Genomic DNA, 13,196 nt, shown 5'->3' with positions numbered 1-13,196 from the left:
AAAGGCTGGGAATGAAACCTCTTTTTAATTCTGGTGTATATAACAAAGAAGAAAACAATTCATACTTAAAACCGGTGATCGTGCAATTTTAAATTTTCTCTCACACTCAGGAAGTGTGTGTGTGTCTGTTTGCAGGGGTCATCTCCTTGGCTCCCCTGAACTTGGTACCCCCCCAGACACCAAATAAACTCTTTAGGCCCAGCCCAAAGCACTGAGGAGCAAGTTGGGGGTAACGGGTTTGTTATGGTGGAGTCAGGACATTGATGGGTGGGGCTGTTGAGGGTGGGGGTGTGGAGGGAGAGGCTGTCTCAAAAAGTCCGAGAACTTGGAGCCTAGTTTGTCATGCTAACTGCAGTGATGCCATTGAGTGCGGAGCTAGGGAGCAGAAGGTTCACAGGACCCCGGCCATTCACATGCAAAGTCTGTCAGAGCTTTCTCCTTCATACATCCACCCGCCACACACCCACACACCCACACACCGACCCCCAGTTTCTTCTCAGGCAGAAGAAATAGATACATGTTTATAAACGGGCACACACTCACTGGATGGTGGGTATGGTGTCTCTTCTGTGTGTAGACTATGAGTGCAGAAATGGTGTTACATGAAAAAAAAAAACAATAGACAAAAATATGATTACTGTTATTAAAATGCATATAAAATGTTCCTTTTAAACATCAATGCTATTGTACAACATTTTGAAAAAGGTCTTCAGACAACATTAATATGCCAGAAAGTCAGAAAATCAGAGCAGTCACAAATTATTTGTGAGAAATAAAGGCAACATTGTTCCCATCAACACTCATCTTTAACGTCCTATGACCTTGACACTACCTTGACAGGCAGTGGCATAAAACTGACCTCATTTCCTGGCTGATTGTGAAAAATAATTTCCTAACTGTACGTTCCAACAAACACAACTTCTATTTAAATTTCTATTTTGGAATCTCTATTAAATCACCCGCACACCCCGATTCTTATTTCTGCTCGCTGCTGTAGGCTGCGCCTCTCATCCGTTTCACCTGATCCAGGGATTGGAGGAAGCTACAACTCATTGCGTGTTGAATATGTTTAAATGCCAAGTGGTGAAAATGTCAGCAGCAGAACAAGCACATACACGTATGCATTTATTCTCTTTAAATGCAAAAATACTATGCAAATGAACTTGTTATCTGCCTCAGGGCTTTAAACAGTGAGTAGAGGTAACACGCATACACTGTGTGTGTGTGTGTGTGTGTGTGTGTGTGTGTGTGTGTGTGTGTGTGTGTGTGTGTGTGTGTGTGTGTGTGTGTGTGTGTGTGTGTGTGTGCAGGTGCCCAGATTTTATGTGCTCAGATTTATGCATACAAAAAAAAGCATTGAAGGAGTCTCCATTTGTATGTTTGTGTGTGTGGGAAAGTGTGTGTTTGTGCCCCCTCATCTGCACTTGGAGCAGCCGTTCGCAGCCCGTATTTGATTGAGTGAAGGCCAACGCAGCCTGAACACTCCCTCTAATGGAAGAGTGGAGCCCAGCAGCTCAGTAATGCACTGACCCCAGAGCTTTTACAACGCTGCCAGCCGATAAGTGGCAATATGCAGGATCTTATAAAATTAACAAGACTGAGCTATGGGGAGTGGGTGCTCTGAAGGTGGCAGTAGGAGAGGATGACGATCATATAGCACTTGTAAATATCAGCATATGTGCATGGAGGGATTGTAGCTTTTTCCTGACTCAGTTTTATAGTCATGGCAGTGGGATTAGCAATTTTTTTCACCCATTTCTTGGCTTTTTTAAGGGAAGTTTACGGCTAAAGGTTTACAGGCCCGTTTATGTTAGATAAAACATCCCTCAAGGCATTTTAATGCTCGTGAATTTATGGAAGCTGCCTTGGAGACAGGTGCGCAGGAGTCTAACACAGAGCAGGCCTTCAAAGTGATGGCAACTGGATCCCTGCCAGCATTTCCTCTGCAGGACACCACGAGGGGTGTGAACATGTGTGCATATGTTTATCATACATTCTCAACCTTCCAAATCTGTGCTGTGACATCCACAGCAAAGATTCAAAGTCAAATGGCCCCTCTGCCAGGTTGCTCACATCTATTGTGTTACGGGTGAAGAGTGCCTGAATGTTTTCAAGTCTTCTTGTGGAAAATTTTTACTGCCATTGCCACAGTTTCAGCCTAATCTGATTCTTTCCAGTGAAAGGCTTTATAGAAAGCATCCTCCCAGTCCAAACTCCTCACCTTTCTCACACCCTCGGAGACTGGATGCGTGTGTGCGCGCGGGAAGGCTTTTTTGTGTGCATTTCCACCTTATACTGTGCATTTATGTGCAAGTGTGTGTGGCTATTGTCTGCCAGTGCTCCAGCAGGGGCTTCAAAGTGAATTATTCATGCGAGATTTGAATACATGCAAATGGTTCACTCCCCTCCCTTGGCACAGATCCAGGTTACCTATGGCAACGGCGCCTTCAAGAAGCATCCTTCCACCCCTCCTCCTCCTCTTCTTCCTCCGCCCGCTTCTCTCAGGCACCCGCCCTCCAACCATGTTATCTAGCCAGTCGCATTGTTTCGACTATTGCAGTACCTGGGTGGGTGGCTGCACACTGTAGGGTGGCAGGATATCCCATAATTCATAGTCAAGGTCATAAAGGTAGGGAGGGTGGGCGAGAAAAGGTTGGCAGACGGAAAGAGGGCAGCATCCCTCCATCCAGCTCGGATGGGAAGTTCAGGAGACAACACCCAGCCGGCGGTGAAGAATAGAAACAGTTTTTGGGTGCCGAATAATGCGACAGACTGGGGACACACACACTCATATAATTCAGAGTTACTCAGAGCTCATGTGTACCCGCAGCACAAAAAAACAGGATAAGATGGAGGAAAGATTTGAACAAAGCCATCTTCTTCTTAAATATATTTGAGAAAACAGTTTAGAATGACAACTAAAATGTAAAAGTGTCTTAAATATTAAAAATATAAATAGTATTGCAAAGTAATATTCTATCTCAAATCAGTTCCTTTTTTACAAAAGGTTTAGGTGAATGTATTTAAGACGTCACTTAAATTATGTTTTGTAATTTTTATTTAATTTCGTTTGTTTACTTACAACTGCTTTTCGTTTCTGGCTATTTTTCATTTGCTGAGTGATTTTACATTTTTTTGTTGGGTTTTTGTTTTGCTTTGTTTTGTAATAAAGTTTATTAAAATAATCCAAACATTTTTAAAAAGAAATAAAATTCCCAAATATTAAATATAGAGAAAAGTTATACTGGGATCATATATTGAGGGAAAAGATACAGCACATCAAACATTTATACAGTATTTAAGCATGTTAATTAACCTTTTTGGGATTTATAATTTTAATTTCTCTATATTTTTTAACTGAATAAGTAACTAAGCTGCATGTATGTGTTAAATACAACTCATAAAATAACAGTGAAAAAGCTTCTAAATGAACAAGAGAACAGGCTATGAGGGGCCGTACAAGCCAAAATTTATTCTTTCACTCTCACACACATACATTCTTCTTTCACACATATATTTTCATTCTCACACACATACGTTCTTCTTTCACACACATATATTTTCACTCTCACACACATATATTTTCACTCTCACACACATACATTCTTCTTCCACACACATATATTTTCACTCTCACACACATATATTTTCACTCTCACACACATATATTTTCACTCTCTCACACATACATTCTTCTTTCACACACATATATTTTCACTCTCACACACATATATTCTTCTTTCACATACATATACTTTCACTCTCACGTAGTTTTATTTTAATTTTTATATTTAGATATTTTTATTCTCATGTTTACACATATTTAACACACACATTGCAATATTATGCTCTCTTATACATGTATTTTAATCTACATATTTACACATTTGCACTCTAACATACATGCATTTTCATTTATGCATTCCTACATTTTGCTCTCATTTACATGCATTCAAAATGCATTTAATCTTACAAATAATATATGTATGTAAGAAGAGAATGCATACATATCTGAAGAAAATATATGTATGCAAGAGAATAATGTATGTGAATGAAAGAGTATAGTGGAAACGGAAGGAGTTTAATGGAAACGGAAGGCTGGGTGTCTGTACCGCTGTGATTGGCTGAGAAGCACGCGCGGGTCACTTTCAAGTGTCTGACAGCATGGAGGGGGGAGAAGAAACTGGAGTTCTTCAGCAAGCTGTCGGGTTGTTAAGAAATATTTTATCATCTCCTGAAACGGTCACATCGTTGTCCTCGTCACTTGATCGAGATGGGACGGGCTCAACTGCACCCAGTGTTACCCACAGCACGGTGGAAAGTGAGATGAGGGAACTTTTTAGACCAGCTAACACCCGGGTATCTTCAACGAGTCAAGTAGCTACACGGAGTTCGACTGGAGTGGGGCAGTCTTTGCGATATCAGACCCAAAAACACTTTGGCAACTGGAACTGCAGATCAAGGAAAAGGTAAGAACAAAACAGTTTGCCACTTAACTATACAACTGCGAAATACGAAATGTGCTTTGCTGATTTAGCAACGCACTTTTTTACCCTTATAAATTTTTAGCCCTAGCTAATTTATTCAGCAGCCTCCACATTAAAAACAGTAAAGACCGTGGCATTTATTTCAATATTAGTGGCTGTTTGTACTTGTGACCCGAGTGTAAGTTGATGCTTACTTTAAGATTACTTTATTAAATCTTCTTTATTAATGTGGGAGGTGGTAGCTACATTAGCCTGCTAAATAAAAGGTTGGGTTAATTTTCTTGTTGTTTTTGTTTAGTTTTGTATTTATTTATTTATTTATTTTTTGGGGTAGAATTTTAATCTTGCTAGAAGACATCAATCCAACTCTGTGTTGTGAGTGGATCAATATCTGTACCACTGTAGAGGTAGATAAACATGGATGCCAAGTCATGCCTTCAGTCCAGTTTCTACAGTGTATGAAATAAGAAAAAAAGAAATATGATCGGTGTCTTTTTTGTTCTTTAGTCAAAGTAAAAAGTAATAGCAAATGTTTCTTTGTATGCCTCTTTGTAGAGCAGTAAAAAAAATCCTTATGCATTGTACTATATATTTATTTATTTATTTATTTATTTAATTCAAGCGTCAGTGAATTAAAATGGTCAAACCCCAAAACATTTTCTATTTTACGTACATTTTCCATTTTTTTTCCAAAGGCAATTTATAGGCATGCTATTACTTTATGCATTTTTTTTCTTTCAAATTATGTTTCTGTTATTTGTGTTTGCTATTATACTCAACTCTTACATGCACAAGCAACTTTAAACATATTCAAGTGGGCTAAATGGCTAGCTGCGATACTGTTTTTTTTTAATATAAACTGTGTAACATTTTATTTTATTCATAAAAGCTTAGCAACAGTTTAACGTGTAAGCTGGTCACTACCAAGTGACATTAGCAACTTTCTTAAGGAACTGATAGTGTCTAAGTATAGGTAAATAAAACAAAAGATACATAAATCTGAATATAGTTTCTGTTTTGTTTTATAGGGCCAAGACACATTATCATGATACTTTCAACAAAGATGTCATCCTTCTTCCACGGCCATCAAGCAGTGTTGTTGTCAAGCATCGCACAAAACAACATTTACATGAACAAGGGCATATATTGAATGGATTTGAATTCCAAAAATCCTGGGACCAGAAAACTGTCTCTGAACAAATAAGGGACGCCTTTGGAGATAAACTTTCTATTGATGTAAGGTAGGTTGTGCTAGCAGTCGAAACCTAATGCGACACAGCTTTTGTCAGTAGTCTTTTCGATATCTAGGCATTTCAAAGCTTTACATAACGATTTAAGTCAGAGAACAGGTAGACATGAATCAGTAAACTAAAATAAAAGAACCAAATCAGTTATCCTTTCTTGAACACTCCATTTTTGGCATACTTTTTTGACATTTGTATAAAGTTTACTTCTGTTACTACTGGTTTCAGTCTGATTCAAAGAGGAAAACAAGATTAGCTCTAAAAAAGTTATTGGAACATTTTTGCTGTTTTGGATTTTAAACATTTTACAACTTACTGTAACTGTTTTCCAGCCTGGAGTTTCTGATGGCTTGTGGCAACAGACTGATTGCGCCCAAACTGCGAGCAGGACAGGAGCTGGATGCAAATCTCATACATAAAATTGATAAATCGAAAGCCCTATACATCAGACCATCAAAACCAATTTTGGTACGTTATTTGACTTTTGAATGAATCTACATAGCACTGTACAGTAATAATATGAAGACCAGAAATTGGTGCATAAACAACCTTTGAACTTTCTCATGTCTGTTCTTTTTAAACTTGCCTTTCACCTTTTGTAGTTGGATAGAATAGTACCAAGTTAATGTTCCTTTTTTAAAATGTTAATCCTAAGCTCTGGTATTGACTAAATTTACAGCTGCTCTGTTGGACTGTTTGTGAATTATAGAACGTAAGACTACTGCTGTTCAGGAGATGTGTTACAATTTTGTCTGCCTAGTATGTAAAAGTAATTGTGAGAAAGATCTATTAACTCTTGAAATTTCTCACCCTATGGTAGCTGGGATAGGCTCCAACCACCCCACCTCTGATAAGAATAAGCAGAAGAGGTTGGATATATGGTATTTAATGTTCAAATTCAATATATGTGAATTATTATAATTATTATTTTATTTCTAAGGATGATATTACAAGCTACAGCAGTGAGGAAAACTGTGAAGAAAACCCTGTTTCATCAAGGCAGCTGCGCTCATCATCTTCAGACAGTTTTGCCAGTTCAACAGCTGCCTTCCAACCAATCTCTGCTCCGACGCAATCTCCTGCCTCATCAGTTTGTAATGGAACATTATTAACGGAAACTCCTGCCTTGACCCATGAAAGTAGTATCTCACACAAGTACAGCAGCGCTTCAACAAACATTTCCTTCAGCCAGTTACCAGTGTCTTCATTGGAAATCTACCCTTCCACTAGTCAGCCTTCTACCTCATCATCTGCATCTTTAAGTGATCCAGTTCTGGTCCTGACGTGCCGAAATACCTCAAGCTCACCCTACCAGACCAGGAATCCAGAGAATCATTGTTCAGCATTACCCTCTACATCAACACACAGTCAATCTGTAAACTACGATAACTACCTTTCAATCATGACTCCACTATCTGACATGTCTTCTGATGATGAGGAACTTAACCAGGCTATACTAGCAAGCCTGCAGAGCGAAAGGTTAGTTTCAAATACAAATGTTTTACAGTAGCCAATTAAACACACCATATTTGTTGCAATCCAATACTGTAACCAGTGTTGTGAAGGAGTGTAATCCATCCTCAGATATTTATATGCATATATGATATTTATATTTGCTGTTAACAAAACAGTTTTTTGAATAATGTCTACAGAGTCAAATGATAATGCTGTATTGCTGGCAAATTTTATTTTATTTGAAATAGGCTGTTAAAAATTCGCTGCCTATCTGACAATGAAATGAAATTTACTTATTGTGCATTGAAACTATTTTTCTTTGCTCTAGTGCTTTCTAGTTCTCCAAAACATATAAACAATATAAAAAGCCACTGAGCAATATACTCCTTTGTACATTTTGCTTATGATTATGATAATTTCCTTTGGTGATTAATAAAGTGTGCTGATTCTGATTTTGACAAAACTTTGTATGTCCTTGTAGCCCTTGTATGTGAATGTTTTTACTGATGTTCTTTTCAATATTTCTTTTTTTTTCTTTTCTTTTTTCTAATCCTACAGGACTTCAAGTTGTTTGGTATCAGCAAAAGATATTTTGGAGGAACTTTCTGCAAAAGTAAACCAACAGAAGAAATGCAAGTTCAACATTAATAGATCAACAGTCCTGGATGGAGCAATTAGAGGTTTTAAACGAGCGACATATGATCCATGCCACACAATTTCTGTCAGGTTTTCAAGTTCAAGTTCAACTTTATTGTCACTTCAACCATATACAGTTTAGAAATACACAGTGAGGCGAAACAACGTTCCTCCAGGAACCAAGGTGCTACAAGACAAGTTAGTGCAAAAAAAAAAAAAATATATAATATATCTAGTAATAATATTGTGCAAAAGAGCATTTACAGGTTGGTGTGTGCGATGGTTTGGTGGTGTAGGTCAGTGTGTTTGCGCTTGTGTTGGTTAGTCAGTCCAGTCTCAATGTTTTGAGGTATTTGAGTTAAGCTGAGTGATAATGTTAGTGTATGTGTGTGTGTGCGTGTTTATCAGTCAGTCCCTTTTTGCTGAGGAGACGGATGGCTTGTGGAAAAAAAGCTGTTGCACAGTCTGGATGTGCGTGCCCGAATGCTTCGGTACCTTTTTCCAGATGGCAGGAGTGTAAAGAGTGTGTGAGAGGGGTGTGTCCGATCAGCCACAATGCTGGTGGCTTTGCGAATGCAGCGTGTGGTGTAGATGTCCTCAATAGAGGGTAGAGAGACCCCGATGATCTTCTCTGCTGTTCCCACTATCCGCTGTAGGGTCTTGCGGTCTGATATGGCACAGCTCCCAAACCAGACAGTGATGCAGCCGCTCAGGATGCTCTCAATAGTTCCTCTATAGAAGGTGGTCAGGATCGGTGGTGGAAGCCGGGCCTTTCTCAGTCTTCTCAGAAAGAAGAGACGCTGTTGGGCTTTCTTGTGCAGGGAGCTGGTGTTGAGGGACCAGCCGAGGTCCTTCTCCAGGTGTACGCCCAGGAATTTGGTGCTGTCAACGATCTCCACAGAGGAGCCGTTGATGCTCAGCGGTGAGTGGTCGCCTCGTGTCCTCCTAAAGTCAACAACCATCTCTTTTGTCTTGTCAACATTCAGAGACAGGTTGTTGTCCTTACACCAGTCCGTTAGTCTCTGCACTTCCTCTCTGTACGCTGACTCGTCGTTCTTGCTAATGAGACCCACCACGGTCGTGTCATCAGCGAATTTAATGATGTGATTTGAACTGTGTGTTGCTACACAGTCATGAGTCAGCAGTGTGAACAGCAGAGGACTGAGCACACAGCCTTGTGGGGCCCCAGTGCTCAGTGTGGTGGTGCTGGAGGTGCAGTTTCTGACGATATGGGAGTACCTGAAGAGGCTGTTGACTTGGGTGGACCAAGAAGAGAATTTCTAAGACTTCTGATCGAAGCTTTGCCCCTGTCTCCAATGTTTGAGGGTGAAGAAGGCAAAATGAACTTGGCGCTTGATAGTGCTGGTATGTATTGATTTTAGGCTGATATCCCTGGAGTAATGCAATAAAAAAATCATTTTTATGAAGTTCTTGTCAAGCGCTTTCATGCATCTATTGACATGTAATGTTTTTAATTATTTCTAGCCATGAGGGAGGACAGGTACTTCATTGCAGGCAGAGCCATTGCAGTAAGCCTTGTACATGGTGGTCCACCAGCAGGCTTTCTGTCCCCAACACTCTTCTCTTGCCTTGTTGATGGCCCAGATTTGGCTAAACCAGTTTTAGAAGATGTTGCCGATAGTGACCTGCGTGAAAAAATTAAAAGGGTAAAACTGATTTGTCAGTTGTTGGATAATGTTTTAGTATTGTGTGCATTTCGTTCTACTCCATGTATTAATTGGGGCCCATTAATTTTTTATTTTTTTATTTGAAGGTTAAAGAGTGTAAATCCTTTGAAGATCTGATAGTAGCAACTGAGCCACTTCAGGAATACTTAGCCAATGCTGGCTGCCTGAGGCCGCTACGGAGGCTGGAAGACAAGGATCTGCTTATACATGACATTATCATGTTCCAAGTAATGCACAGAGTCCGTGGTCCATTTGAAAGGTATGTATGTATGTATTTATTGTTGTCCAATAAGTAACTCAAACCCATGCTGATTGCCTTGTATTCTGGGAATTTTGTGTGACATTTCTTTATGTGTAGGTACACCATGCCTCCAAAGGTGACAGCATCACATGAAAAATGCAGATTTGGGATATACACTTTTGATGATGTGAATAATCTGAAGTAAAAATTATTGTATATATAAATTCATATGTTTTAGATTATACTTCTTGGATCCATTCATTTTTGATGTGATTTGTGATTTTAAAGGTAATTCTGATTATCATTTAGATTTCAGGATGGACTACGGACACTTGAGGTGCTGGACAAAATCCAAGATCACCCAGAGAGTTTTCGCACCCTTCTATGCTGGTCACCTTCAGTGCTTACAGCTGACCTTCTTGACAGTTTCTGGAGAGACTACCTAGCAGATGCAGAAGGTAAATTTAGCGTTTTAAGCATTGTGTTCAATTTATAATGCAGTGCATCTTTTCATTGAATCAGTTAAAAGTAGAAATGCTTGCTGTGTTTTTTGTCTTTAATGCCATTTTTGACAGTATTGCTTTTCCTTTAGATCAAGACGGAACACAGAAGCTGGGGACAATTTTTGCCTTCGCCACTGGAGCCAACACTGTTCCACCAATTGGCTTCTCTCCACAACCGTCCATTGAATTTCTTCACCAAGAGCCAGATGCACAAACCATGTCTAAACTACCCATTGCAAACACGTGCATCAATTGTTTAAAGTTACCACTTCATACCTCTTACAAAGACTTTCAGGAGAATATGGACTTTGCATTAGGTAATACACATGGTTTTGGAATAGCTTAATTCCTGGTCAGGTTAGTATGCTAACCTGAGTTTTGCACTCAGTTAAATTAATGAGTGTCAACCATTAAGTAATTCTAAGAGAGGGGGGGGGGGGTGTTTTGAATATCATTGCATTTTCTTTCCCAGAAATCAAACAAATGTTCAAAATGTTCCACCTAAAACACCAATTAACACGCTTGAGACCAAGCTGAATTTACTTTATGTTGCCATATTTCATATGTCACCCACCTATTTTGTGATTGGAGGCTCTGTTTTTGCATTGACCTTTTAACAAATGTTCATTTGCTTCAAGTCTTTTTGCTTGTCAGGGTACCATTCTACAAGTATACAATAGTTATATATACTAACATAATTCAATAATAATTTTTTCATTGCATTAATTTATGTGCATTGTGATTATTTTTGTTTTCTAGGTTTGTACTTGTTTGTTGCTTTTATTCTCTGGTGTTCTTCAATATTGTTTATCTGACACTTCTATTCTATTTGATCAGTGATCCATGTTTGATGTATTGACTGTATGACTGTATTAATGTTAATGTTATCAGTTTGAGTCATCTTGTTCCAAGACAATACATCTGGTGATTGTGATGACCAAAAACCTCAATAAAATGTGGTTGCACAAATTTATTTTTTCTCTTAACAAGGTGTTTTAAAACAAAACATGGTTGTAAAATCTCAACACACTCACATAATACAACTCATAAATTCTTTAAAATTGTATACAAACCGTAAACATGCATGTAAAGGTTGATAGTAGCATTCTTGAAATTTAAAGCTGTGACTAAACTTCTAATAATACTGAACTAACAACAGTCTTGGCACTGTATTCTTTTTAAGCTGCACAACCACAATTACAGTAAATGAAATTTCTCCAGAGGCCTTGTTGATATTTTAGGATTGTCTCTCAAGAAAACGAACAAGGTTGCAAAATAAATCTATACCGTTATTGCCATCATCTTCAAATGGATCAAAGGTCTGTTGAAGTGTAACCATCATGGTGTCACTGATGGAAATGTTAATTGATGGAACAACGACATTATTGTTTGTCTCCAGCTCTGGCAGTGGTCTGCATTCATCAATACCAAAGTCATTTTCACAAATACCATTCATATTTGGGTTATGTATTCCTGCATTGTTGATAATGCCCCTTTGCCACAGCTGAAGAGGGGTTTGCCCTCCTTGTGTTGAAAGTCCATGGTTATTCCACTGGTTCTGAAATTCTGTGGCAGCTCTTTGAATACGTGGCAAATATATATAATGAAGACAAAATAAATGGACCTCATTAAGTGAATCTAATACACCATGCTCCTCCATAAAATTGAAAAGATTAACAAAATGATATGAGACCACTCGATTTAATTCTGCCCATAATCGCTCAATTCTTTGATTATGCACAGACCTGCCAGTGATAACACTATCCCTGTTCAGTCCTTGCCTGTAAAGCATGAAACGGGCAACACCAGTGTTTTCTAGTCCATGATCACATCTCACGCTGGATGGCATTCCAAAGTTCTGAACACCAACCATGAACAGTGACAAAACACTTGATGCCCTGTTGTTATCTAAACACGCAAGGTAGATGATGGTTCTACTGAAACCATCCACACAGCCATGGAACACCATCCTCCATCTCACAAGTTTGTGGTTTCCATCTATATGCCTATAGAAAAATGAAATAAGTAGAAGTTATGTATGGGGAAACTATGACATGGTCAAGGATATGCACACGTTTGAGTAAATAAAACAATGAGTTATTTTGCTTTAGATAATCCATTTCGCTATAGACTTAGAATCAGGACTGTTTTTCTGTTAGAATTTTCTCACCATAACTGATTGGGGAAAGGAACACTGTACAGTCGTCGACGTATTGCATTGCGTCTTCTGAGGGAACGTCCAAAGGGCTCAATTTCTTGTAGACTTTGTCTTACACGCCACCTTTGGATTCGTAACCCACGTGATCTCAAGCTGCCATGCACATATCGTTCACCTGCATTTGTGGTATACTGAAGGATTTCCCTAACAACCCTGTTCAGGTTTTCATCGGATAATGTTGCATAAGTCAGTGGCTCAATGCCAAGGTCCTCTCTGTGCCTGTACAGAGTACGGGAGCTAACCCCTAAGCATGTTGCAATGCTTTGCCAGTTCATTCCAAGAGATACTAAATGAGATATTTGCTCTCTTGAAATGCTGTATCGCGGTCGACCTTGAGAGCAAGTCATGAGAGGTGGAGGTAGCAAGACAAGTCTGTTCTCAGATGTAGTTCCTTGTCTGGTTTCATAAGCAGTCAGTAAAAAAATTAGCCATCCATTTAAGGACTATAATGTATTCACTGCTTCTCTATTTCTTGCATCGTCAACAAATCTTGAGATGGACAAAATTCCAGATAAGGTTTGAATGTGATCACCAAGTTCTCTATGGAGCCTCTGACGAACAAAAGAATCTGTAGCTTCTCTTTGAATTTGTTCCAAACATTCTAATACATTATTTAAAAAAGTTCTAATGTCATTTTCATTACTACTTGACAAATTAACTGCAATACTAGCAAAGAAAGCAGGACAACTTTGAACAGCTTCATTGCTTGGTTCTTCTGGTTTAG

The 13,196-nt window shown here is 38.8% G+C and overlaps 1 protein-coding gene across 3 annotated transcripts; it reads left to right on the top strand.

Annotated features, from left to right (window-relative positions):
- Positions 1-3,754: 3,754 nt before the first annotated feature.
- LOC112430375 (G2/M phase-specific E3 ubiquitin-protein ligase) lies at positions 3,755-11,251 on the top strand. 3 transcript variants are annotated; one of them, XM_076880056.1, is made up of 11 exons: positions 3,757-4,469; positions 5,516-5,728; positions 6,064-6,199; positions 6,672-7,210; positions 7,745-8,744; positions 8,954-9,187; positions 9,308-9,489; positions 9,597-9,769; positions 9,869-9,952; positions 10,061-10,209; positions 10,344-11,251. In XM_076880056.1, the coding sequence occupies exons 5-11, from the start codon at positions 8,735-8,737 to the stop codon at positions 10,598-10,600; spliced, it is 1,089 nt and encodes a 362-aa protein (XP_076736171.1). In that variant the 5' UTR covers positions 3,757-4,469; positions 5,516-5,728; positions 6,064-6,199; positions 6,672-7,210; positions 7,745-8,734; the 3' UTR covers positions 10,601-11,251. The 3 variants fall into 3 exon arrangements, with proteins under 3 accessions (XP_076736170.1, XP_076736171.1, XP_076736172.1); XM_076880057.1 differs by lacking the exon at positions 9,869-9,952 and having other exon boundaries at positions 3,762-4,469; positions 10,344-11,241; XM_076880055.1 differs by lacking the exons at positions 9,308-9,489; positions 9,597-9,769; positions 9,869-9,952; positions 10,061-10,209; positions 10,344-11,251 and having other exon boundaries at positions 3,755-4,469; positions 7,745-9,077.
- Positions 11,252-13,196: the final 1,945 nt, after the last annotated feature.

Source organism: Maylandia zebra, linkage group LG23 (genome assembly GCF_041146795.1).
Source record: "Maylandia zebra isolate NMK-2024a linkage group LG23, Mzebra_GT3a, whole genome shotgun sequence".
NCBI classification, from domain to species: Eukaryota; Metazoa; Chordata; class Actinopteri; order Cichliformes; family Cichlidae; genus Maylandia; species Maylandia zebra.
This window is presented reverse-complemented; position numbering and strand designations above follow the sequence as displayed.